General features: G+C 44.4%; 1 protein-coding gene across 8 annotated transcripts in view; it reads right to left on the reverse strand.

Moving 5' to 3' along the window:
* TBC1D12 (TBC1 domain family member 12) overlaps positions 1-19,490 on the reverse strand; it is a 131,496-nt gene extending 112,006 nt beyond the window's left edge. For 6 of the 8 annotated variants that reach the window (XR_016222112.1, XR_016222113.1, XR_016222115.1 and 3 more), the window contains exon 1: positions 18,304-19,490. Coding sequence is in view for 2 of the 8 variants with exons in the window: in XM_051823425.3 (XP_051679385.3) it covers positions 18,304-19,268 (965 nt within the window). In the remaining 6 variants the exon portion in view is untranslated. The remainder of the gene's footprint in view (positions 1-18,303) is intronic. The other 2 variants (XM_051823429.3, XM_051823428.3) reach the window with 2 other exon arrangements.
* Between the last annotated feature and the right edge of the window lie 5,478 nt (positions 19,491-24,968).

Genomic DNA, 24,968 nt, shown 5'->3' on the forward strand with positions numbered 1-24,968 from the left:
TGCGCCGGCCGCAGCGCGCCAGCCGTGGCGTGGCGGCCATTGGAGGGTGAACCAACAGCAAAAGGAAGACCTTTCTCTCTGTCTCTCTCTCTCACTATCCACTCTGCCTGTCAAAAAAAAAAAAAAAAAAGACAAAAATGCCAGGGTTTTTGACATTCTATCTCACTGCCTAAGGGCAGTCATGCTAATGGGTATCTGCAATCCCAAAAAGTACTATGTTAGTATATTAAGAATAATTCTTCATATGCTATTGTGTATCTATACTGTCATCATGCTTTCTTGTTCCATCTACCAGGAAGAGTTCTATAACTTTTACTCCAAAGACAATCACTCCTTCTTCAGTGTTAATGATGCATCCTTGTACTGCCTTTTGTAAGGCTAATCAAGTAACAATGTAAATACTGACTTTATAGGATTTCTCCCATCTTAAGTTTCTCAAAAGGTTTTATCTAATTTCCTTGGCATCTAGTGTACATTACAGGGCTCAATACCATTAGTTAAATGAATAAATGGTAAGAAAATGAAACCTAGTTCATTAAGAACTGTATGTGCATAGCTAGGACAGTAGAAAAGGAAAAATAAAGGTTTAATACCAATCTTTACATTTCTATAGTGTTATCCTGTAAATGAATTGACTTGTTCTTTGTGGCTCTGATGGGCAAATTGGGACCCTGAACATTACAAATAGATATACTGTGCTTGGACATAAAGAACCTTCTGGGTCTGGCATTGTGGTACAGGGGGTAAAGCTATCGCCTGCGATGCAAGCATCCCATATAGGCAGAGGTTTAAATCCCAGCTGCTCCATTTCCAATCTAGCTCTCTGCTAATGTGTCTGACAAAGCAGAGGAAGATGTCCCAAGTGCTTGGGCCCCTGCACCCAAGTGGGAGACCCAGAAGAATCTCCTCGCTCCTGGCTTCAAACTGGCCCAGCTCTGGCCATTTGGGGAGTGAACCAGCAGATGGAATATCTCTCTCTCTCTCTCCCTCCCTCCCTCCCTCCCTCCCTCTCTCTCTCTCTCTCTGTAACTCTACCTTTCAAATAAATAAATAAATCTTAAAAAAGAAAAGAGCCTTCTAACAAACCCTCAATAGGTTGCCTTGAGGAATGAGCTTCAACACCAGTAAACAAATTTTCAAGCAGAGGCTAACTCTAAAAACAAAAAGGCAGTCAATTAGCTCTAGGGTCATTGTTGCTGCTTTGCTTTGTTGACATTTACTCATGACTGACCTAGAATTACTTCCTGAATTGATAGTATGTTTGATAGAACCTGTCTTCCAGTAGCATAGCTCAGCATTACTTGACCTAAGTAATGGCCTTTTTTTTTTTTTATACTACACAGTGTTATGTTTCCACTATATGGAAAACTAAACCAAAAGATTGTGTTTCAGTGGTCTTACAGAAACACAAAACAATCTTATCTCCTCATTAAAGTAAGTGTATAGAGGTGGATATTTGGCATAGGAGTTAAAGTGCCCACATCCCAGAGGAACTAGGTTTGAGTTGCAGCTCCACTTCTAGTTCCAGCTTCCTGTTAATGTGAATGTCGGAAGGCAGCAGGTGATAGCTCAAAAAGTTGGGTCCTTGTCATTCATGTGGGGACCCTGACTGAATTCTGGGCTGCTGCCTTTGATTTGGCCCTGCCTCAGCTATTGAAGGCATTTAGGAAGTGAATGAACAAATGAAAAGATCTTCCTTTCCCTCTTTCTTATTCTACAGTCGTTTCTTCCAAAATTCTTCCCTCAAGCAATATAGTTTCTGTTCTCATTTATTTTAATTTTCTTTCACTTATTTGAAAGGCAGAAAGGCACAGACATAGAGAAGTCTTCCATCCAGTGGTTCACTTCCCAAATGACCACATCAGCCAGGGCTGGGCCAAGCCAAAGGCAGATACCCAGAACTCAATCTGGGTGTCCCAAATGGATGGCAGAGATCCAAATATTGGAGCTATCATATGCTGTCTCCCACAGTATGCATTAGCAAGCAATTGGAATTGGAAGCAGAATGAAGACTCAAAATGCAGCCATTCTGATACGAGGTGGGGGCATCCAAATCAGCATCTTACCAAACACTCACCCCAGTTCTGCTACTTTAATTGTATATCCAGTTTGTTTCTTATTTTAAAATTTATTTATTTATTTGAAAGGCAGAGTTAGAAAGAGAAAGGAAGAGACAGAGAGATCTTCCATCTGCTGGTGAACTCCTCCAATGGCCACAACTGCCAGGCCAAAGCCAGGAGCTTCATCCAGGTCTTCCACGTGGATAGTAGGGGCCCAAGCAACTGGGACATCTTCCACTGCTTTTCCCAGGTGCATTAGCAGGGGCTGGATCAGAAGTGGAGTAGCCAGGATGTAAACCACTGCCTCCATGGGATGCCAGCAGTGCAGGCAGCAGCTTAATCTACTATGCCACAACACCAGACCTTGTATATCCAGTTTTGAAAATAAATCCCTATCTTAATATTCTTGAAAATATTTTTGTGCTTCTGGGAGTATACCAGAAAGATAAAATCATCCTGGGAGTGGGAGGGGGCTGATGCTGTGGTGCAACGGGTGAACGCCCTGGCCTGAAGCCATCCCATATGGGCACCAGTTCTAGTCCCAACTGCTCCTCTTCCAATCCAGCTCTCTGCTATGGTCTGGGAAAGCAGTAGAAGATGGTCCAAGTCCCTGGGTCCCTGCACTCAACGTGGGAGACCCGGAAGAAGCTCCTGGCTCCTGGCTTCGGATTGGCGCAACTCCAGCCGTTGCAGCCAACTGGGGAGTGAACCAACAGATGGAAGACCTCTCTCTCTCTCTCTCCGTGTAACTCTGACTTTCAAATAAATAAATAAATCTTTTAAAAAAATCATCCTCTGGTTATATGTTTGATTATTTTGCTAGTTCACTTAAATAATAATTGCCTATCAAAAGTTTTATTTCAGATAACAAAGTTTGGTGGTCAATGCTGTCGCTCCCCACCTTCGTGGAGGAACGACACTAAACCCTGCCTAGGCTTCATATCCGAGTCACGGCACCATTATGTCGCTCCCCGTCTTCGTGGAGGAACGACACAGGACCCTGCGTTGTTCTTTTGTCTGCTCGGCCCTTCCCGGGTTTGCTGCTGGTTCTTCCCGGGTTGGCTGCTGTCCCTTCCACCTCCGTGGAAGGGCAGTTCCCCCTGCCACATTCCCCACTTCCGCGGGGGAGCGGCACACCGCCGGCCGGCTCTCTCGGGGGCTGCACAGGTGTTCCCCTTAGATGTTCCTGGTGCATGCCGTCTCTCTCCTCCTTTATAGTCCTCTTCCACCAATCCCAACTCTGCTACCCACACGCCGAGTACGCTGCTCTCCTCCAATCAGGAGCAGGTCCCACAGTTTATTGGTTGAACTAGAGGCAGCTGTGTAGAAGCTGTTTCCCTTCTCAGCGCCATATTGTGGGAAAGCAGATGCATAGAATAAGTCTTAATTCCAGTAACTTAGTCTAGTCCGAGTTGCTCCCAGTTGCTCCCCACAAATGCTAATTCTCTGTTTTCCAAATTACATTCAAAGATTATTAATTTCTTTTAATTCTAGGTAGTATATATAAAGCTAAAAAGTAAATGAGGAGGTTTTAGCATTGGCCTTAAGACAACAGTTGGAAGCCCACATGCCATACTGGAGTGCCTAGGTGCAGACCCCAGCTCTTCTCATGATTCCAGCTTCCTGCTAATGGGCACCATGGGAAGCAGCAGGTGATGGCTCAATTACTTAGGTCCTTACCACCCATACGGGAAACCTGGATTGAGATCTGGGTTCCTAGCTTTGGCCTGCCCCATGCATGGCTGTTGGGGCATTTGGAGAATAAACCAGAGGATGAGAGATGTCAGTCTCTGCCTTTCAAATAAAATATAAATAAATAAATAAATAAATAAAATTTTAAAAATCAATGGAGACAAAGGATGTATGCAAGTGAAAAAAGTAAATTTTATCACTCTTCAAAAACACAGGATACAGAAACTACTTAAGTCGCTGCTTACCACCCCTGCATCCCAAATCAATGCACCTGGTTTAAGTCCCTAGTTTGAGACCCAGTTTCTTTGTTTCTGATCTAGCTTCTGCCCACATGCATCCTGGGAGGCAGAAAGTGATGGCTCAAATACTTGGGTCACCACCACCCTTGTCGAAGGCCCAGATTGAGTTCCAGCTCCTGGTTTCAGACTGCCCCAGCCCTGGCTGTCGCAGGTATTTGGGGAGTAAACCAGCAGATGAAAGATGGATGTCTCTGTGTGTGTGTGTGTGTGTTTCTCTCTGCCTCCCCCCACAAACCACCTTGAAAAAAAATGAAAAATATAAAAAAAGAAAGAAAAAAAAATGTTAGAAGGATATGGAGATAATCTGTGGTAATACTCTGAAACCCACAGGCCAAAGTACTAACCACAGGGCTAACTTTCACCCATTCATTCTCTCCAGAATTTTTTCTTTTTACAAACCTCTTCAGATTCATTCATCTGCAGTTTCTTATATCTCTAATGGTATTTCCATACACTTTAAATTTCTTTATCTTTTCATTACCTTAACAAGAAAAATACAGAAACAAAAATACTTATCTTTTCCTTTATATTCCTTTTCCTACTTTTCTCAAGCAGATAATGTGAACACTTTTCTAATGCTTTTCTAATCCCTAACCCCCCCTCAATTAAGTTATTACAGTCCTTGAATAACAACAGAAAAGTATTTCCCCTACTTGACTAAAAGATAGCTACAGTCTAAATGAAAACCAGATCTGGAAATTCTAACTGTCCAATGTATAACGGGTAGTTGAACATTATAGTATTTGGGAAAATATGAGAAAAGAGCACATAATTTAATTTCAAAACTATCATGTTCAGTTCCAAATTTAAAACGTTTTAATCTGTATATGGTTAGAGAAAGGCAGACAAATTTTTTTAACCAAAACAGTCTCCATAAACATAAAATTCAAATTAATAAGAAACTGAAAAGCCTAATTCAAAGGTATCTAAACACTTTATCATGTTCACTCTCCAGCTAGCTCTAAGTAGCAGCATGACTTGTAGTTGGTTTCCTAAGGCAAACTTCTCTTAATTGCAGGAAAGAGCCTGCTGAAAACCCAGACAGTCACATGCGTTTTCCTCTTTCTTCTTTTAGCCACAGAAATAAGAAGTGCAAGAAAGGCTGAAGCAACAAACTGTGGAGGGGAACAAGCCATGTGTAGCTTGTGGGGTTTCTTCTTAAAGTCACGGAAGAGTTAAAACTAGCAGTAGACAGAAAATTGACAACTTTTTGGATAAGGTGTAAAAAGGTAAGAAAAGTACAGTTATATTGCCACACTGAGGAAATCTTAAACTTTCCTTAGGTTTAAGATTTTTAAATTAAGATTTAATTAGGCAAAGATAATTTCTCAAAGAAGCAAAGGTTGGCAAGGTAGCATATACTTGTATTTGTTTTTCTCTATTTTCTACTGCAGTTTTTGTTTTTACTCATTAATTACAGAGTACCTACAAATGATCCCATCTTAAAACAATAAAGCAATGTTAGCTACAAGTGTGTATGATATCTCTTTCAGTTACTACCTGAGAAAAGTCGCCTATCTGCTAGGCCAGTCCAGACTAGGAGCCACCTGCATCAGAATCACCTGAGGCCATCATTAAAAATTTTGATTCCCGGGGTTGGTGCTGTGGCATAGTAGGTAAAGCCAACACCTGCAAGGAAGCATCACATATGGGTACCGGGTCTAGTCCTGGCTGCTCCATTTCCAATCCAGCTCCCTGCTAGTGTGCCTGGAAAAGTAGTGGAGGATGGCCCAAATGCTTATGCCCCTGCACCCATGTGGGAGACCTGGAAGAAGCTCCTGGCTCCTGACGTCAGCCTGGCTAATCTGATTGTTGTGGCCAACCGGGGAGTGAACCAGTAGATGAAAGATATCTCTCTCTCCCTGTCTCTTTTTTTTTAAAGATTTATTTATTTATTTATTTGAAAGTCAGAGCTACAGAGAGAGAGAAGGAGAGGCAGAGAAAGAGAGGAAGAGAGGAAGAGAGGGAGGGAGAGGGAGGGGGAGAGGGAGGGGGAGAGGGAGGGGGAGAGGGAGGGGGAGAGGGAGGGGGAGAGGGAGAGAGAGAGGTCCTCCATCTACTAGTTCACTCCCCAATTGGCCACAAAGGCCGGAGCTGAGGCAATCTGAAGCCAGGAGCCAGGCAGGTGCTTCTTCCAGGTCTCCCATGCAGGTTAAGGGGCCCAAGGACTTAGGCCATCTTCTGCTGCCTTCCCAGACCATAGCAGAGAGCTGGATTGGAAGTGGAGCAGCCAAGGACTTGAATCAGCGCCCATATGGGATGCCAACGCTTTTACCTCCTACGCCACAACGCGGGCCTCTCTCTCTCTCTCTCTTTCTGTGTGTGTGTGTGTGTGTGTGTGTGTGTGTGTAACTGCCCTTCAAATAAATAACATAAATGTAAAAAAAAAAAAAAAACACAGGTTATGGTCTGCATCCCATATTAAAGTACCTGAGTCCAATTCCTGGCTCCAGTTCCCAATTCCAGCTTCATGACAACACAGATCCTGGGAGGCAGCATGTGATACCTCAAGAAGTTGTACAGTGGATTAAGCCACTACCTGCAACACTTGCATACCATAGGAGCACCAATTCAAGTCCTGGGTGCTTCACTCCAGATCCACCTCCCTGCCAATGCACCTGAGAAGGCAGCAGAAAATGGCCCAAGTGCTTAGTCTCCTACCAGGAGTTCCAGGCTCCTGGCTTTGGCATTGACCAGCCCTAGCTATTGCAGCAATTTGGGGAGCTAACCAGTGGATGGAAGATATCTCTCTCTCCCTCTGTTTCTCCTTCTGTCTCTGTATCTCTGCATTTCTCACTGTAATTCTGCCTTTAAAATTATAAAATAAATAAATCTTTTTTAAAAAAATTAAAGTCTAAAATTCACTGTAGTAGGGTTCAAGTGATTATCAGAATGGAGGACAACTCTTAGCATAGCTAACAGTTCCTAGGAAGAAATAAGCAGTCTCCAAAAGGACTCATTTTCCCTTGATGAATGCATTTAGAGATGGATAACAGATGTATTGCCTCAAATTCTCCAAATGTTTCCACTCTTTCCCAAAACCATCCTACCACAACATACTAAGTATGAAATGTATGAGTAAGCCAAGTTAAACATTTCATGAACTTAAACTAAAAAATTGCCTTTGTCTATAAAAGCCCTATAAAACAACAAAGGATACATTTTAATCTATCTCAACCTTCTCATTCAGTTCTTTTGCAGATATGCTTTTCATTCAAATCTTCAGACTTCTGGAAAATTTTTATCACTATACCAGAATCCATTTTAATAGCCATCCAAATCCATGTACAAATTATGTCTTAAATTCTCTTACTACACAAGTTGTGTCATGCTTCCCTAGTACACAAAAATTCATTCCAGTCTCTTCCTTTCCTGTGTTGGAAAATGGATTATAGTAATCCTGCCATAGTGATTAATAACATTTGAACCCTCACTATGTATAACACATAATAAACACAAAGCTTTTGGAATATTAGCTCATGCAGCCCTCATGACAATCCCATGAGGTAGGTATTATCATTCATCTCCCATTTTACTGAGGAATTGTCTAAGATCCAGAAAAGTCCAGACGGACAAGGTAAACGAATTCAAAATCAGGCAGTCCAATTACAAACTCAGCACTTTTAATCACTATGTCATTCTATAATTTAAAGGTGCCATCTAGGAATAAGGTATCTAAATCTTCAATCCACCAAAATTCAGATGACAAACTAAATCAATTGGAAGTAGCTTCCTAAAAATGCAAACCTACCTGCCAGGATCAGTCCCCTGAATCTGCCTAAATGTAGGGTATAGATTACATAATATTTTTAAACGTGTTTTTAGATGATTTTGAAGTATACCAAATATTAAACTACTGCACTAGTTCACCAAAGTGGAACCCTGGAAACTTTTAAGAAACACACAATCTGGAAGTTAAAGTCTTATATTCTAGTTAATTGGTTAACTAACTTCCTACCACCCTATTCTCTACCCCATCTGCCACATACCAAAGAAATGAGAGAAAGAGAAGGACAGAGAAACAGATCTAGGGATCTGTTGGTCTGTACTGTCTACACAGTGAAGAATCAAACAAAATCTTCAGCATGATCACTCTAGACAGAGTTCACCTTTACTGAAAAAAACATTCAAGGTAGAATGTAGAGTTGAAGGTGATAGTTCTATCTCTGGCAACCTTTTCAATTTACAGATGAAAAGAAAATTCTGGGGCCAGCTCTGTGGCACAGCAGGTTAAAGCATTAGCCTGCAACACCAGCTTCCCATATAGGCACCAGTTTGAGTCCAGGCTGCTCCACTTCAGATCCAGCTCTCTGCTATGGCCTGGGAAAGCAGTAGAAGATGGCCCAAGTCCTTGGGCCCCTGCACCATACAGGAGACCCGGAAAAAGCTCCTGCTTTGGATCAGCTCAGCTCTGGCCAATGCGGTCATCTGGGGAGTGAACCAACAGATGGAAGACCTCTCTTTCTCTCTGGCTCTACCTCTCTCTCTGTAACTGTGTCTTTCAAATAAATAAAATAGATATTTTTTTAAAAACTATTTTTTAAAACATCCTTTTTTAGGAGAGTGATCCAACATGGGAAGTGAGATACTCAGCAGACTCACAGAATGGAAGATGTCCTAAATAGCACTCTGGCCTCAGAATCAGCCCTAAAGGCATTCGGATCTGGCTGAAAAGCCCATGAGAGTATTTCAGGCATGGAAAGCCAAGACACTCTGGCAAAAGATCTCTGTGAGTGAGATCCCAGTGGAAAGAACAGGTCTTCAAAGAAGGAGGTACCTTTCTCTGAAGGGAGGAGAGAACCTCCACTTTGACTATGACCTTGTCTAAACAAGATAAGAGTCGGAGAACTCAAGGGGCTTCCATAGCCTTGGAAACTCATGACTGGAGCATAGGGAGATTACTGATGCCATAAACAGGAGTGTCAATTGGTAAAGTCAACAACAGGAGTCACTGTGCACTTACTCCTCATGTAGGATCTCTGTCCTTAATGTGCTGTACATTGAGATTTAATGCTATAACGAGTACTCAAACAATATATTTCACTTTGTGTTTCTATGGGGGTGCAAACTGTTGAAATCTTTACTTAATGCATACTAAACTGATCCTCTGTAAAAAAAAAAAAAAAAAAGAAATTATCAATTCCCAACTTGACTCTCACTGGGATTAAACATGACAATAGGTCTGCTCTGATTTCATCATCATTTAAAAAAAATCATCTATTATTTTTCACTTTTTGTTTCTGTGTGGGAGCAAACTGTTGAAATCCATACTTAATGTATACTAAGCTGATCTTCTGTATATTAAGATAATCGAAAATGAATCTTGATGTGAATGGAAGGGGAGAGGGAGTGGGAAAGGGGAGGGTTGTGGGTGGGAGGGATGGTATGGGGGGGAAGCCATTGTAATCCATAAATCGTACTTTGGAAATTTATATTCATTAAATAAAAGTTTAAAAAAAAAAAAACATCCTTTTTTAAGTCAGTTCACTTTTGTAATATTTACCCAGTAAATGTAGTCCTCCGCTGTGTGCAAAAGAACTGTATAATATAATATCACAGTATATTAGAACCAGAAGGAACTCTGAATCTCCCAGTTTCACAAATGAGTAACCTAAAATCCAGAAATTCCATGATTGCCCAAGGTCACACAATTATTTAGTGGTAAAAGAAGCCACCCAGGACAAAAGCCAATTTTCTTATCTCTCAAGTCAATAGTATTTTCACTTCACCAAAAGCTGTGTTTTTGTTCTTAAATTTATAGTTCGTTAAAATTTAAAAAGCAGCTCCAAGCCTTAGGAATATGAACTAAACCTAGTTCTAATTCTTATATTTATTAGCCACCTGACTGTAGATGAGTAACTGTAAGATGAAAATAAACCATAGGTCACAAGCATATTTTACAAACCAAAAAGGCAAACTTAGAAAATACATAAAAATGTGAAATTATGTAGGGCCGGCGCCACGGCTCAATAGGCTAATCCTCCGCCTGCGGCTCCGGCACACCAGGTTCTAGTCCGGGTCAGGGCACCGGATTCTGTCCCGCTTGCCCCTCTTCCAGGCCAGCTCTCTGCTATGGCCCGGGAGTGCAGTGGAGGATGGCCCAAGTCCTTGGGCCCTGCACCTGCATGAGAGACCAGGATAAGCACCTGGCTCCTGGCTTCGGATCAGCGCGATGGGCTGGCCACAGCGCACCAGCCGCGAAGACCATTGGAGGGTGAACCAATGGCAAAAAGGAAGATCTTTCTCTCTGTCTCTCTCACTATCCACTCTGCCTGTAAAAAAAAAAAAAAAAAAAAAAGAATTAAGATATACATTTGTACTTTTTCTAGAGGCAAACGGATTCTATAAACACTGTCCCAAATAATCTACAATGAAATGCTTAGAAATCATTGTTCTTGGTCCACCTGAAGAACAAGTTGTTAACTAAGTCACTTCCAATGTTAACACCACCTTACCAGATCATATCTGGCAAATAAAATATTTCTATGATAACAGCGTCCTTGGTTTTTCATAGAGTACTAAGGGATGAATAAAGTGAGCCCTAAAGTTCCTCCTACTTCAACCATCTCTGATTTTATAGAATACAACCACCCCACCCTAAATGAAATAACCTAGTGAAAATCCTCTTCTGAATAACGTGTAAAGTGATACCAATTTACCAACTTCAGTTCTTACTGTGCCAAGTGTACCACTGTAATGTGATGTTCCATCAGACGAACTGGGTGAGGGGCACACAGGAATTCCCAGTGTTCTCTCTCAAACTTTGCTGTAAATCTTAAACTACTTTAAAATAAAATGCTTATTTTAAAAAATAAGAAATAAATCTATAATGCTCATTTTGGATAGTTCAGAAGACTACCAAGCAACTCCAATACTATAATAATGGCCTGTTTATTTATGCAAAAGGCAGAGTTACAGAGAGAGAAGGAGAGGCAGAGAAGGAGATCTTGCATCTGCTGGTTCACTCCCCCAATGGCCACAACAGCTGGGGCTGGTCCAGGCTGAAATCTGAAGATAGGAACTTCTTCCATGTTTCTCATATGGATGCAGGGGTCCAGGCACTTGGGCCGCCATCGCTGCTTTCCCAGGCCATTAGCAGTGAACTGGACGGGAAGTGGAACTGCCACTTATATAGGATACCAGCGCTGCAGGCAGAGGCTTAACCTACTGCACCACAGTGCTAGCCCCAAAATGTTCATTTCATTTAGCACTTCAAAATAATACGCAAAGGCTTGAGTGCCTAAATTGTCTAGTCTCACAAAAACTGCAGTTTCCCATCAGGTTATCAAATTTCTAAACTCCCATCTTAACAAATGTTTAAGGTGAAGTCTTTACACCAATGCTGGATTTCCAATGGTTTATTAGTTCAGATCCCTAAAATGTTACTTACTGGTTTATTGGTTTTGGGGTAGGCATTTAGCCTAGCAATCAAGACACCAGTTAAGATGCCTACCTTGTCTATCAGAGTACCTGGGTTGGATACCTGGCTGGAGTCTCCTGATTCCAACTTCCTGCTAATGCAGACCCTAGGAATCAACAGTGATGGCCCAAGTAACTGCGTTCCTGATAACCACAGAAAACACCTAGATTGAGCTCCCAGACTTGGGCTTTGACCTTATCCAGTCCCAGATGTTGCAGGGATTAGGAGAATGAACTGGCAGACAGGAGTGTACTCACTCTCTCACCTCTTACTGGCTTTAATTTTTTGAATGTTAACAGATATCCCTTCATTCTCCTTGTAAATAATTATATCACAAGAGTATTAATGAACTGCTTGCTTCAGGGATCTTTAAAAATCTTTTAAAACTTACAAGAAGTTTGATATTTTATCTTTTCTTTATTGAAGAAGGATTTTTTTTTTTTCCTTTTTCTCCTAGAAACTAGCTTTGAAGTTACGTTATAGTCTATTTTGGGGCTTGTGCTGTGGCATAACGAGTAAAGCCACCACCTGCGGTGCCAGCATCCCATGGGAGTACCCGTTCAAGTCCCGGCTACACAACTTCCCATCTAGCTCCCTACTCGTGTGCCTGGGAGAGCAGTGGAGGATAACCCAACTCCTTAGGCCCTTGCACCCTCATGGGAGACCGGGAAGCTCCTGGTTCCTGGGTTCAGACCGGCCCAGTTCCAGCCATTGAGGCCATTTGGGGAGTGAACCAAGATGGAGGACCTCTATCTCTCTTTTGCTCTCTCTGCCTCTTTGTGGCTCTGCCTTTCAAATAAATAATTTTTTTAAAAAGTTATAAAATATAGTGTATTTTACTAAGCTGAAAGGAATATGCACCATGGAACAAACCTGAGAGCCCTATCTGACAGATATCTATGATGGCTCAAATGAATTATGATTCTGTCAACTAGTGAAGTTATAGGTGGAAAAAAAAGTGGTTAATTATGTTGTTTCTGAGAATCTCAAATTTAGAAAAATTATAATCATAGGAATTTAAAATTATCAGTATCATTTTTAATGAAATCATCTACTTTCATCTCTTTTCATACTGGAGAGAATGGAGACTATGTGGTTGTGAAAAGAACTTTTCTTCTCTGTTCAGCCCACCTGTTCTAAGTAGAGCTCTGAAACAGTTTTTGCTATCATTTAGGAGGTTTCAGAAGTCAAAAACTACAGGGAAAGCTACAGGAATCTGTATGTTCCAGAATCTAGAAAGTCAACTGTCTTTTCAGATAAAGGAGAAAAAATCTTCAATACTTTCTTCCCTACTTTATAGGGAAGCTATAGCTATAGCTATAGCTATGTTCTTTAGGGCTACCAAATTCTTTTTTTTTTTTTTTTTTAAGAAAACTTTTATTTAATAAATATAAATTTCAAAAGTACAACTTTTGGATTATAGCTGTTTTTCCCCCTGTAACCACCCACAAACCATCCCATCTCCTACTCCCTCTCCCATCCTATTCTTCATTAAGATTCATTTTCAATTATCTTTATATACAGAAGATCAACTTAGTATATACTAAGTAAAGATGTCAACAGTTTGCACCCATACAAACACACAAAGTATAAAGTACTGCTTGAAAACTAGTTTTATCGTTAATTCTCATAGTATAACACATTAAGGACAGAGATCCTACATGGGGACTACATACTACACAGAGATCCTACAGTAACTCCTGTTGTTGACTGAACAATTGACACTCTTTGTTTATGACCTCAGTAATCACCCGAGGCTCTTGTCACCAGCAGCCAAGGCTAAGGAAGCCTCTTGAGTTCACAAACTCTGACGTTATTAAGACAAGGCCATAATCAAAGTAGAAGTTCTCTCCTCCCTTCAGAGAAAGGTACCTCCTTCTTTGATGGCCCATTCTTTCCACTAGGATCTCACTCACAGAGATCTTTCATTTAGGTCATTTTTTGCCACGGTGTCTTGGCTTTCCATGCCTGAGAAACTCTCATGGGCTTTTTAGCCAGATCCAAATGCCTTAAGGGCTGATTCTGAGGAGGGGCTACCAAATTCTTATGACTCATTATGTAGACTTCACAAAAAAAAAAAACTATCATCACTATAAGGACACACAGATAGTTACTTGTGTATTTCTAAATAACAGTAACTCTGCCACTGTAACCCCCAACAAGTCTCAGAAGTATTAAATGGACTAAAAATAAACAAAAAAGAAAACCATTAAGATTCTATCTATGTAAAAAATAAATCATTCTAGCTTGAAAACATCAAGACATGAATTTGCTTGAAGAACTCTTCTGACTGTTTTTGTAACAATCTAAAACTACTATATTTTTTTCAAAGAGTAACTGGTACATGGGGCCAGCGCGGTGGCATACTAGGTTAACCCTCCACCTGCAGCGCTGGCATCTCATATGGGTGCCGGGTTCTAGTCCCAGTTGCTCCTCTTCCAGTCCAGCTCTATGCTGTGGCCCGGGAAGACAGTGGAGGATGGCCCAGGTGCTTGGGCCCCTGCACCCGCATGGGAGACCAGGAAGAAGCACCTGGCTCCTGGCTTTGGATCAGCACAGCGCTGGCTGTACCGGCCATTTGGGAATTGAACCAACGGAAGGAAGACCTTTCTCTCTGTCTCTCTCTGTCTCTCTCACTGTCTGTAACTCTACCTGTCAAATAAATAAATAAAAAATATTACAAAAAAAAAAAAGAGTAACTGGTGCAGGCATTTAACCTAGCAGTTAAGACACCCACATCCCACATCAGAGAAACGGGTTTTATTCCCAGCTCCTGTTGCTGATTTCAGATTCCTGCCAATGCAATCCTTGGGAGGCAACAGAGACAGCTCAAATAACTGGGTTTCTGCTACCCATGTGAGAGACCTAGATTGAGTTCCTGTCTCCCAGCATTGGACCTGCCCAGACAGGCCACTGCAGCCATTTGGAGAGTAAAATAGTGGATGCGAGCTTTCTGTCTCTCTGTCTCTCAAACAAGTAATTAAAAAAAAAAAAAAAAAAAAACACACACACACAGTAATAAATGGGTCCTTAGGAACAATGCCTAGCCTCGAAACCCAAGAGATTTCAAAAGTTTTCAGTCTTCCTCATTGCTGAGTTGGTGAAAATGGAGCAGTGCTGTTCACTCAGCATTTTAGTTTTTATAAGGTCAGGGATTTGAGGGAATGTTACTGCTAGGAGTCCCCTGGACAAGTCACCACAAACATAGGGAGGTGCCTATGTGAAGGTGAAACAAGACCCCAGCAGGCACTGGAACAAAACCCCCCTAATCTGGAAGCAAAGATCCTCCACAATGACAACAGTCCTAAACAAATTCTCTGTCTCCTACGTGATTTCTACCTAGTCAATGAAGCTCCTGTCAATGATGGGTCTTAACTGACCACAACAATGTGTATAACAATAAATATATTGCCATAAAATGTTCCCTCCATGTTTAAAGTAAAACAAACACAAAACTACTTTTTCCAAAGTTTTCTGTTACAGACTTTTTCCCAGTTAAGCGAGGGAAAAGGGAAGCATGGAGAATAAAAGGGGGAGCAGAGAAAAAAGCTGTAAGACAAACAGGTGATGAGCGAGCATACGTGTGGACAGAAATCAAGAGTGCTAGTTTCGAATCCTAGTCTGCCACCAGCTCACTCGAGCTCTCTCTCTTTCTCACTTAAATTAAGTGAGAGCAGGGGTTATACCCAAGAACATGAATCTATCCCTAAACATGCCACTCCCCAAGGGAACCCTGGCCCCAAACTTCAGAGCTAAAGATGTCAACTAGAAGGTAGGAGGTAGGGGGAACCTCTAGAGTTGCTCAGAGAAGCCTAATTCTGATTATTTTGCCTGAGGATAGAAAATTTTTTACAATTACACCACCTAGAGAACAGTAAAAAAGAGAAGTCCATCAAAGCTGTTAATTCAACTCAGTCTGAAAGGGGTTCTTCACACCAGTGCTGTGTATTGTAGATTCCCGAATGAATGTCACAGTCCCTGCTTTTAAGAATTGCAGAATCCAGGTAACAGGCTGACATTATGCTGTAGCCGCCTGCCATGCCAGCATCTCTTATCAGAGCACCGGTTTAAGTCCTGGCTACTCCAATTCTAATCCAGCTCCCTGCTATGTGCCTGGGAAAGCAGAAGATAGACCAAGTACTTGGGCCCCTGCCACTCACATCAGAGACAGGGATGGAGTTTCTGGCTCCTACCCCTGGCCATTGCAGCCATTTGCCGAGTGAACCAGCAGATAAAAGATATCTCTTTATCTCCCTCTCCCTATCTCCCTCTAATTCTGCCTTTCAAATAGATTTTTAAAAATTAAAAAAAAAAAACAGTTAAGCTTTATCTAAATGCTAAGAGAAAAACTATGCCTTTGATTCTGCCCTTTCCCAAAAATCTCATATTAAAGCAAGGACTCTTGAAGTGTTTTTTTTTTTTTCCTTAAGATTCATTTATCCATTTGAAAGGTAAGGCAAGACAGAGAGAAGGGGAGAGACAGAGGGAAACATATCTTCCATCTGCTGGTTCTCTCCCCAAATGGACTAGGCCAGGCCAAAACCAGGAGTGAAGACCTCCTACATGGGTGGCAGGGCCATCATCTGCTGCCTTCCCAGGCACATCAGAAGAAACCTGGATCCAAAGCAAAGTAGCCAGGACTCAGACCAATGTGGGATGCAATTGTCACCTGGTGGCAGTTTAACCTGCTGCACCAAAACTCTGGCCCAACCCCTAGACTCTTGACATCAGATCTCAATTAAGAAAAATGAGGCCTAGAGAAATTAACTTTTGAATACCTAAGTTTTCTGATTTCATACCCAGTGCTCCAATATGTATGAATAATGTAGCCACATGAATGCTATCTGGCTATATTAATAAAAAGCTGCTAATGCTGTATAAGTTAGGGGCTGGCGCTGTGGTATAGCAGGTAAAAGCCACCACCTGCAGTGCCAGCATCCTATATGGGTGCTGGTTCAAGTGCCAGCTGCTCCACTTCCAATCCAGCTCTCTGTTATGGCCTGGGAAAGCAGCAGAAGATGGCCCAAGTCCTTGAGCCCTGCACCCACGCGGGAGACTTGGAGAAAGCGCCTGGCTCCTGGCTTTGGATCGGCACAGCTCCAGCTGTTGCGGCCAATTGGGGAATGAACCAGCAGATGGAAGACCTCTCTCTCTGCCTCTCCTTCTCTCTATATATAACTCTTTCAATAAATAAATCTAAAAAAAAGTCTATAAGTTAAAGAAAAACTTTAATTTGATAAAATTTTATGCTTACTGCTAACAATATGAAAGCCTCTTATACATAAGTTTGCGCTGTCATTGTTCATAAATTACAATGCATTTATCTGTCTTCAAACTTAATCCTCACGAAGAGACACTCCACCTCCAGGTCAAGGATCATTATTCAAATCATCTCTATTCCCAACATCTGGCACAAAGCAAGCACTCAGGATGATCTCCAAAGCTCCTTCCAGGTCTAAAACTCCTCCCACCTGACCTTAAAACATAACCAAGACAGATACAATAACCAATAGATGCCCAAAGGCCACATACTATCACAAAGATACAAACTCATCTCACCTTGAGACATTTTGGAATATAATTTTTGCAACTACAGACCCAAACACAGATCTCCTTATTATATATTTTGTCCTAGGAATACTTGAAATTAGAATTTCCCATTCTTGTTTTAAGAAACTTTGTAAATTTTTTGTAAACTTACATAAGCAGGAAAAATAAGGGATAATATCAATTGCAATCATAAAACTGCATCTTTGTGTCCAGCAGCTTGCACACTAATTGTACAACCTCCTGAAACCTAAGCTGCAGAATTGGTTGCTTTCACTTCCGACTATACTCAAGATCCCTCAAAAAGGAAGGAAAACAGAAAATTCTAAAATGGAAGGTTTTACAAGTACAAAATACTTTCTTATTTGCCCAAAAATTTAAAAAACAAAATTTTATAAGCATGTCAAAATCTATCTCAAGAGAAACTGTTTTCTCAGTAATGTTAATGTTTTCTATAAACTTCTCTGCTTATGCATCCCCATTAATCAACAAAGCCCCATTCTTAGACTCACAATGTCCCGCACCGTATTTCAAGGACATCTTATCAAATCACCAAAACAAGATAAAAAAAACTAATAAGAAGCTGTTGAAAAAAAGTGAAGGGATATCTGAGCGAAGCAAAGAAACCGAGCTTCCTAAGCGCTACAGTAATTTGGCTTAGAAGGCTAGAATCAAATTCTAAACACAAATTAGTTTAATTTTTAATAAAGATCACAGTGGGGGAAACCGATTAAACACTATGAGCCGCAATCCCTTCGAATTTCAAGCATCCCCAAACTACTTAAATGGGTTTATATGTTCCACGCAAATAAAACAGCTCTGCAAAATGACTTCCCTTTCACAACCACACCCGAACGCCCATACCGCCCCTCCAATCTTTGCAAATCCTTGCAGTACAATTAAAAAAAAAAAATCGGAGACATAGAGACATAGAAGGTTATCGGCTCTTCAGGAAAAGACAACTGGAGATAATGGCACTAGCAGGCTGGCCAGATCTGAAAGCAGAGAAATCAGGTGTGACTAGCACGTACAGCCCCCAGTCGACAGAGCAACAGAAAAATCCGCTCCCCACGGAGCGCGCAACTTCTCCAGAAACACAAGTAGATCCAGTTCCTCTTCTCTCGGCAACAAATCAAAGCTAAGCACGGACGCGCGCGGGGGCCGGCAGGAGGCGGCCATCCCGGCCCCGGCCCCGGCCCCGGCCCCGGCCCCGGCCCCGGCCCCGGCCCCGGCCCCGGCCCCGGCCCCGGCCCCGGCCCCAGCTCCGGCGCAGGCTGCGCTGTACCTGGCGAAGAAGTCGGCGAAGCCGCCGGTCCGTCGAGCCCGGGCAGCGGTCCCCGCGGAGCCCGGCTCGGAGGCGGCCGAGGACTCCGGCAGCCCCGCCGGGGGCAGGGGGTCCCGGGCGCTCTGGCGGCGGCTCACCTCGAACGTGTTCCGAGAGTTCAAATGAACGTCCGGCAAGCACAGGCGCGGCTCGGCGCCCAAGCCCCCACGAGTCCTCTCGGCCGAGGTGGCCGGGGGCGCGTCCTCCTCCAGACCCCGGCCGCCGGCTCCCGGCCGCCCCAAGTCCTCGCTGCTGCTACCGCCACTGGCCAGGCTGCCCCCGGATCCGCTGCCCGCGCCCTCGGGCTCCGTGCTGTCCGCAGTCGCCAGACAGCAGCTCCGCAGCGGGTCCTCGAGCGGCGCGGCCCAGTCCGACGGGCTGCTCGCGCGGTCCGCGCTCTCGTCACCAGGCCCCTCCAGGCGGAGGCGGCCGCAGGGGCGGCGGCGGCGCGGCTCCGGGCCGCCGGCGCGGGCCAGCCCGCGAACCTCCTCTAGGTCGCGACCGGCCCGGCCAGGCAGAAAGCCCGAGTCCCCGTTGATCATGCCTCCGTGCCGTGGCGCGCGGACATCCGCCGCCTCGGCGCCAAGGTGCTTGGATCCCGAGCCCGGCGGGCAAGCGTCCGAGCGAGGCGCTGCCGCGAACTGCGGGGCGCCGGCCTGGCTGCTGGGCACCGCACAGTGGCAGAGCCCCGGCTCCAGCTGTGCACCGGCAGCCGCGAGGTAACACTGAAGGAGCTGCCGCGGCGGCGTCTCCTCCTCCTCCTCCTCCTCCTCCTCTTCAGGCGGCTCCACAGCGCTGACGCCTCCGCCAAAGCCGCCCGTGGCCCGGATCATCTTCCCGTCCTGGTCCACGGGCTCCGGCGCCGGCACCGGGAGCAACTTGGGGTTTCTTCCCGAACAGGCTGCGGCATCCTCCGGACCCACCATCTGGGGTCCGGGTGGCTGCCACCCAAGGAGACGGCGGAGAACTCCCCGGCGCAGTCTCCGCCAGGGAACAGCCCTGGGTGTGGGGCCGCGGCGGTCGCCGCAACGTTCCCAGACCCACCCCTCCCACCCGCGGGGTCGCACAGTTGGGCGAGGGCGGGCACGCGCCTGGGCTCGCGCACGCGCAAAAGCCAGATCGGTCAAGCCCCCGACCTGGAGATTCCCCGAACCATAGAGACGGAAGCTAGAGAGGCGCACTCAGCCAATCTGGGATCGGCCGTCCGGGTGGTGGAAGCTGATTGGCTGGCTCCGGGCGTGACAGTGCTCAACAGAAGCGCGGGTGCTGCTCGCCTAACAAAAATTCACTGGGCGTACTATGTGCATGGGAGTAGAATTGCAAGACGCCAGCGCGTTAAGTCCTTCCAGTGCTAACTGGCCACCGGGCGGCTCTTCAATTTTTACATCCTTTTCCATCGTCATAGCCATAGCTCAGGGCTGTTATGGCCTCAAGTCAACACCCTCCCTTTGCTTCGGCTTCCACAACGCTACCAAAATTATCTGTCATTCGTCATTAAAGGAACCCGAAGCAAAAGTACAATAAAGTCCACTTACCGTCCACTAGGCTGTCTGTGGAAAATAGCAAGCATTGGAAAGGATGTGGAAAAAGTAGAACCCTTCTATGAGGGTACTTCAAAAAGGTCAGGCAAATGGTACTACAAGAAAAGCTTATTTTGCTGCAAAAACTTTTTGAAATCCATGCACAATTTTTCCTTAACGTTCATTTTCCGTGAACTTTTTGAAGACCCCTGTGTGCATAGATTTCAAGAATTGTGTAGAATGTGAAATGGTACAGCTATCCTTGGTAGGCAGTAGGTGATGGCTCAAGTATATGGGTGCCTCCTACTCACTGGGAAACCCAAATGGAGTTCCTGGCTCCTGGCATCTTCCTGGCCCAACCCTGGCTGTTGCCAGCATTTAGCATGAACAAGTAGATGGGAGATCTCTCTCTCTCTTTCAAATAAAATGATAATAACTACATTTTTAAAATAGTTTAGCAGCCATGAAAAATAGTTTGTTGGTTCTTCAATAAATTAAACTTAGAATTTTATTACATGACCCAGCAATCCCACTCCTAGGTATATACTCAAAAACTTGAAAACAAATGTTCAAACAAAAATATTTTAATAAATGTTCATGGTAACACTATTCATAACCAAAAGGTACAACAACCCAAATGTCTTTCAACAGAGGATGGATAAACAAAAATGGTATATCCAGACCATGGAATATTACTCAATTATAAAAAAGAATAAACTAGTGATACATGCTACAATGTGGATGAATCTTAGAACATGCTAAGTGAAAGAAGCCAGACACAAAAGATAACACGTTGTCGGGTGTGCACCTTGACATAATAGGCTAGGCCTCCACCTGCATCGCTGGCATCCCATATGGGTGCTAGTTGCTGTCCGGGCAGCTCCATTTCTCATCCAGCTCTCTGTTTATGACCTGGGAAGGCAGTAGAAAATGGCCCAAGTGCTTGAGCCCCTGCACCCATGTGGGAGACCCTGAAGAAACTCCTGGCTCCTGGATTCGTATAGGCCCAGCTCCAGCTGTCGTGGCCATTTGGGGAGTGAACCAGTGAATGGAAGATCTCTGTCTCTCCCTCTCTGTCTGTAACTCTGCCTTTCAAATAAAATCTTTAAAAAATATATAACACATCTGCTGTGGCCAGGGAGTGCAGTGGAGGATGGCCCAGGTGCTTGGGCCCTGCACCCCATGGGAGACCAGGAAAAGCACCTGGCTCCTAGCTCCTGCCATCGGATCAGCGTGGTGCGCCGGCCGCAGCTCGTCGACCGCGGCGGCCATTGGAGGGTGAACCAACAGCAAAGGAAGACCTTTCTCTCTGTCTCTCTCTCTCACTGTCCACTCTGCCTGTCAAAAAAAAAAATATATATATATATATATAACACAGTATATACTTTACTTATATGAAATGACCAGAATGGGTAAATTTGTAGAGACAGGAAGCCAAGCGATGATTGCTAGTGACTGGAGGAATGGGGAAAAGAGAGTTATTGCCCAGTGGTTATAGTGTTTTCTTTCTTTGAGAAGCAGAGTTACAGAGAGAGGGAGAGATAGAGAGCAATATCTATCTTCCATTTGCAAATTCACTCCCCAAATGCCTACAATGGCCAAAGTTGGGCCAGGTTGAAGCCAGGAACCAGGAACTCTATCCAGGTCTCCCACGTGGGCAGCAGGGGCCCAGGTGCTCAGGCCATCTTGGGCTGCTTCCTCAGGCACATTAGCAGAGAGCTAGTTTGAGTAGCCAGTACTAGACCCAGCACTTAACCTACTGGACCGCAACACCAGCCTCTGTTGGTGTTTCCTTTTGGGGTGAAATGAGGTGAGTGAATATGGAACGGATATGAAAATATTTTGGAACTCGGTGGAGTTTGTGACTGTACAACATGATGTATGTGCTAAGGAACACTGAATTGTATACTTGCACATGGTTAGTCTGATGTAATGCAAACTTTACCTTAATTTTTAAAAAGCGAAGTAAAAACAGATATCTGGACATAAGATGAGGAAAGCGGAAGGAGTCTACTCCCAGTCTTCTGTCTCTTCAGCCTGTGTCTTCTGCCTAGGGAATTTATCCTGCAATTTTCTTCCTGGTGTGAAGTATTTCTCAATTTGTTAATGCATTACTTTCTAGTTACCACCATAAGTATCCCTCTATAAAATTATACTGTTTCTTTAAAGATTCATTTATTTATTTCAAAAGTCAGAATTAGAGAAAGAGAAAGAGAGAGCACTTCCATCCATTGGTTCACTCCTCAGATGGCTGCAATGGCCAGCGCTAGGCCAGGCCGAAGCCAGGAGCCAGGAGCTTCCCCTGGGGTCTCCCATGCGGGTACAGGGTCCCAAACACTTGGGCCATCCTCTGCTGCTTTTTCCAGGCACATTAGCAGGGAGCCTGGTCAGAAGAGGAGCAGCCAAGACTCGAACTGGCACCCATTTGTGATGCCTGCATCACAGGCAGTGGCATTACATACTATGCCACAATGCAGACCCCTAAAATTATACTTTTTTTTAAAGATTTTATTGATTTATTTGAAAGGTAGAGTTACAGACAGTGAGAGGGAGAGACAGAGAAAGGTCTTCCTTCTCTTGGTTCACTTCCCAAATGGCTGCAATGGCCGGAGTTACACCTATCTGAAGCCAGGAGCCAGGTGCTTCATCCTGGTCTCCCATGCAGGTGCAGGAGCCCAAGGACTTGGGCCATCCTCCACTGCTTTCCCAAACCATAGCAGGGAGCTGGATTGGAAGAGGGTCAGCCAGGACAAGAACCGGCGCCCATATGGGATGCCGGCCCCACAGGCAGAGGACTAACCAACTGTGCCACAGCGCTGGCCCCATATACTGTTTTTAAATTCTAAGTTCTTTTGTAAAAAAAGAGTTTAGTTATTTGGAAGGCAGAGTTAGAGAGAAATAAGCAGAGAGAGAGAAAGAGAGATCTTCCATCTGCTGTTTCACTCTCCAAATGGCCGCCACAGCTGGGCTGAGCCACCCAAAGCCAGGAGCTAGGAGCCAGGAGCTTCTTCAGGGTCTCCCATGTGGGTGCAGGGGCCCAAGGACTTGATCCATCTTCCACTGCTTTCCCAGGCACATTAGCAGGGAACTGGATTGGAAGTGGAACAGCTGAGACTAGAACCGTGCCCATATGGGAAGCCAGCACTGCAGATGGTGGCTTAACCTGCTATACTACAGTGCTGGCCCCTAAACTCTATTTTTTTTAGATTTATTTATTTTTTACTTGAGATTCATAGTTACACAGAGAAAGGAGAGGTAGAGAGAGAGAGAGAGAGAGGTCTTCCATCTGCTGGTTCATTCCCCAATTGGCCGCAACAGCCAGAACTGCACTGATCCAAAGCCAGGAGCCAGGAGCTTCCTCTGGATCTTCCCATTCAGACACAGGGGCCCAAGGACTTGGGCCATCTTCTTTTGCTTTCCCAGGCCATAGCAGAGAGCTGGATAGGAAGTGGAGCAGCGCCCTTATGGGATGCCAGCACTTCAGGCCAGGGTGTTAACCCGCTGTGCCACAGCGCCAGCCCCTAAACTCTAATTTCTTAAAATGGTTTATTTTGTTCATCTCCTTCTCCCATGGTCAACAGCAGTAAAGGTTTTATGAACCATGATAGCTCATATAACCCTAGTGCAGACTTCAAAACTAGCCGGCGCCGTGGCTCAATAGGCTAATCCTCCGCCTTGCGGCGCCGGCACACCGGGTTCTAGTCCCGGTCAGGGCGCCGGATTCTGTCCCGGTTGCCCCTCTTCCAGGCCAGCTCTCTGCTATGGCCAGGGAGTGCAGTGGAGGATGGCCCAGGTGCTTGGGCCCTGCACCCCATGGGAGACCAGGAAAAGCACCTGGCTCCTGGCTCCTGCCATCGGATCAGCGCGGTGCGCCGGCTGCAGCGGCGGCCATTGGAGGGTGAACCAACGGCAAAAGGAAGACCTTTCTCTCTGTCTCTCTCTCTCACTGTCCACTCTGCCTGTCAAAAATTAAAAAAAAAAAAAACTAAAGCACAGGCCGGCGCCACGGCTCACTAGGCTAATCCTCCGCCTTGCGGCGCCGGCACACCGGGTTCTAGTCCCGGTTGGGGCGCCGGATTCTGTCCCGGTTGCCCCTCTTCCAGGCCAGCTCTCTGCTGTGGCCAGGGAGTGCAGTGGAGGATGGCCCAAGTGCTTGGGCCCTGCACCCCATGGGAGACCAGGAGAAGCACCTGGCTCCTGCCATTGGATCAGCACGGTGCGCCGGCCGCAGCGTGCCGCCCGCGGAGGCCATTGGAGGGTGAACCAACAGCAAAAGGAAGACCTTTCTCTCTGTCTCTCTGTCTCTCTCACTGTCCACTCTGCCTGTCAAAAAAAAAAAAAAAAACAACTAAAGCACATTTACATTCTCTAACTTTGTCTAAAATAAAATGTATAATAACTTATATTAGAAGTTCTTGCTATTATTCCCACCTTTTCAACAACAAAAGTTCCTGTAATATCTGGTAATATTATATCCTATTTCACAAAGAATAGTTTTAAGATGCAGTATATCCTTTATATGGTCCCTTAAAAATATGACATTAAAAACTTTTGAAAATTAAGTATGCATTTGGTGAAGGGGTTAAGAAGCCACTTGGGATGCCCGCTTGCCATATTGGAGTCCCTGAGTTCAAGTCCTGGCTCCGTTTCCAATCCAGCCTTTGGCTAATGCACATCGTGGGAGGTAGAAGGTGAAGTCTCAAATATTCGGGTCTCTCTGTCATCCACATGGGAAACCTAGATTGAGCTCCTGGCTCCTGATTTCAGCCTGGCCCAGCCCTGGCTGTTGTTGGTATTTGGGGAATGAAACAGCCATAGAAGACCTCTTTCTTTCTCTCTGCCTTTCAAATAAATAAATAAATAAAAATGGAAAAAACAACAACGAAAAACTTTTGATACCATATTATATTACCACAACTCTTGACATAAATAATATATCCTTATACCTTCCTATAAATCAGATGGAGCAATTATGGTGAGAGAAAATCTTCTCAGCCTCAGTCATAGAATATTAATTTATTCAAACATGGAAAATCTTGGTATACTTACTCATATTTTTTAATAAAATTTTACTCTCAAAAAATTGTCAAAATATGGGCCGACGCT

Source organism: Oryctolagus cuniculus, chromosome 15 (genome assembly GCF_051225735.1).
Source record: "Oryctolagus cuniculus isolate XC-2025 breed Fujian yellow rabbit chromosome 15, ASM5122573v1, whole genome shotgun sequence".
Taxonomy (NCBI): domain Eukaryota; kingdom Metazoa; phylum Chordata; class Mammalia; order Lagomorpha; family Leporidae; genus Oryctolagus; species Oryctolagus cuniculus.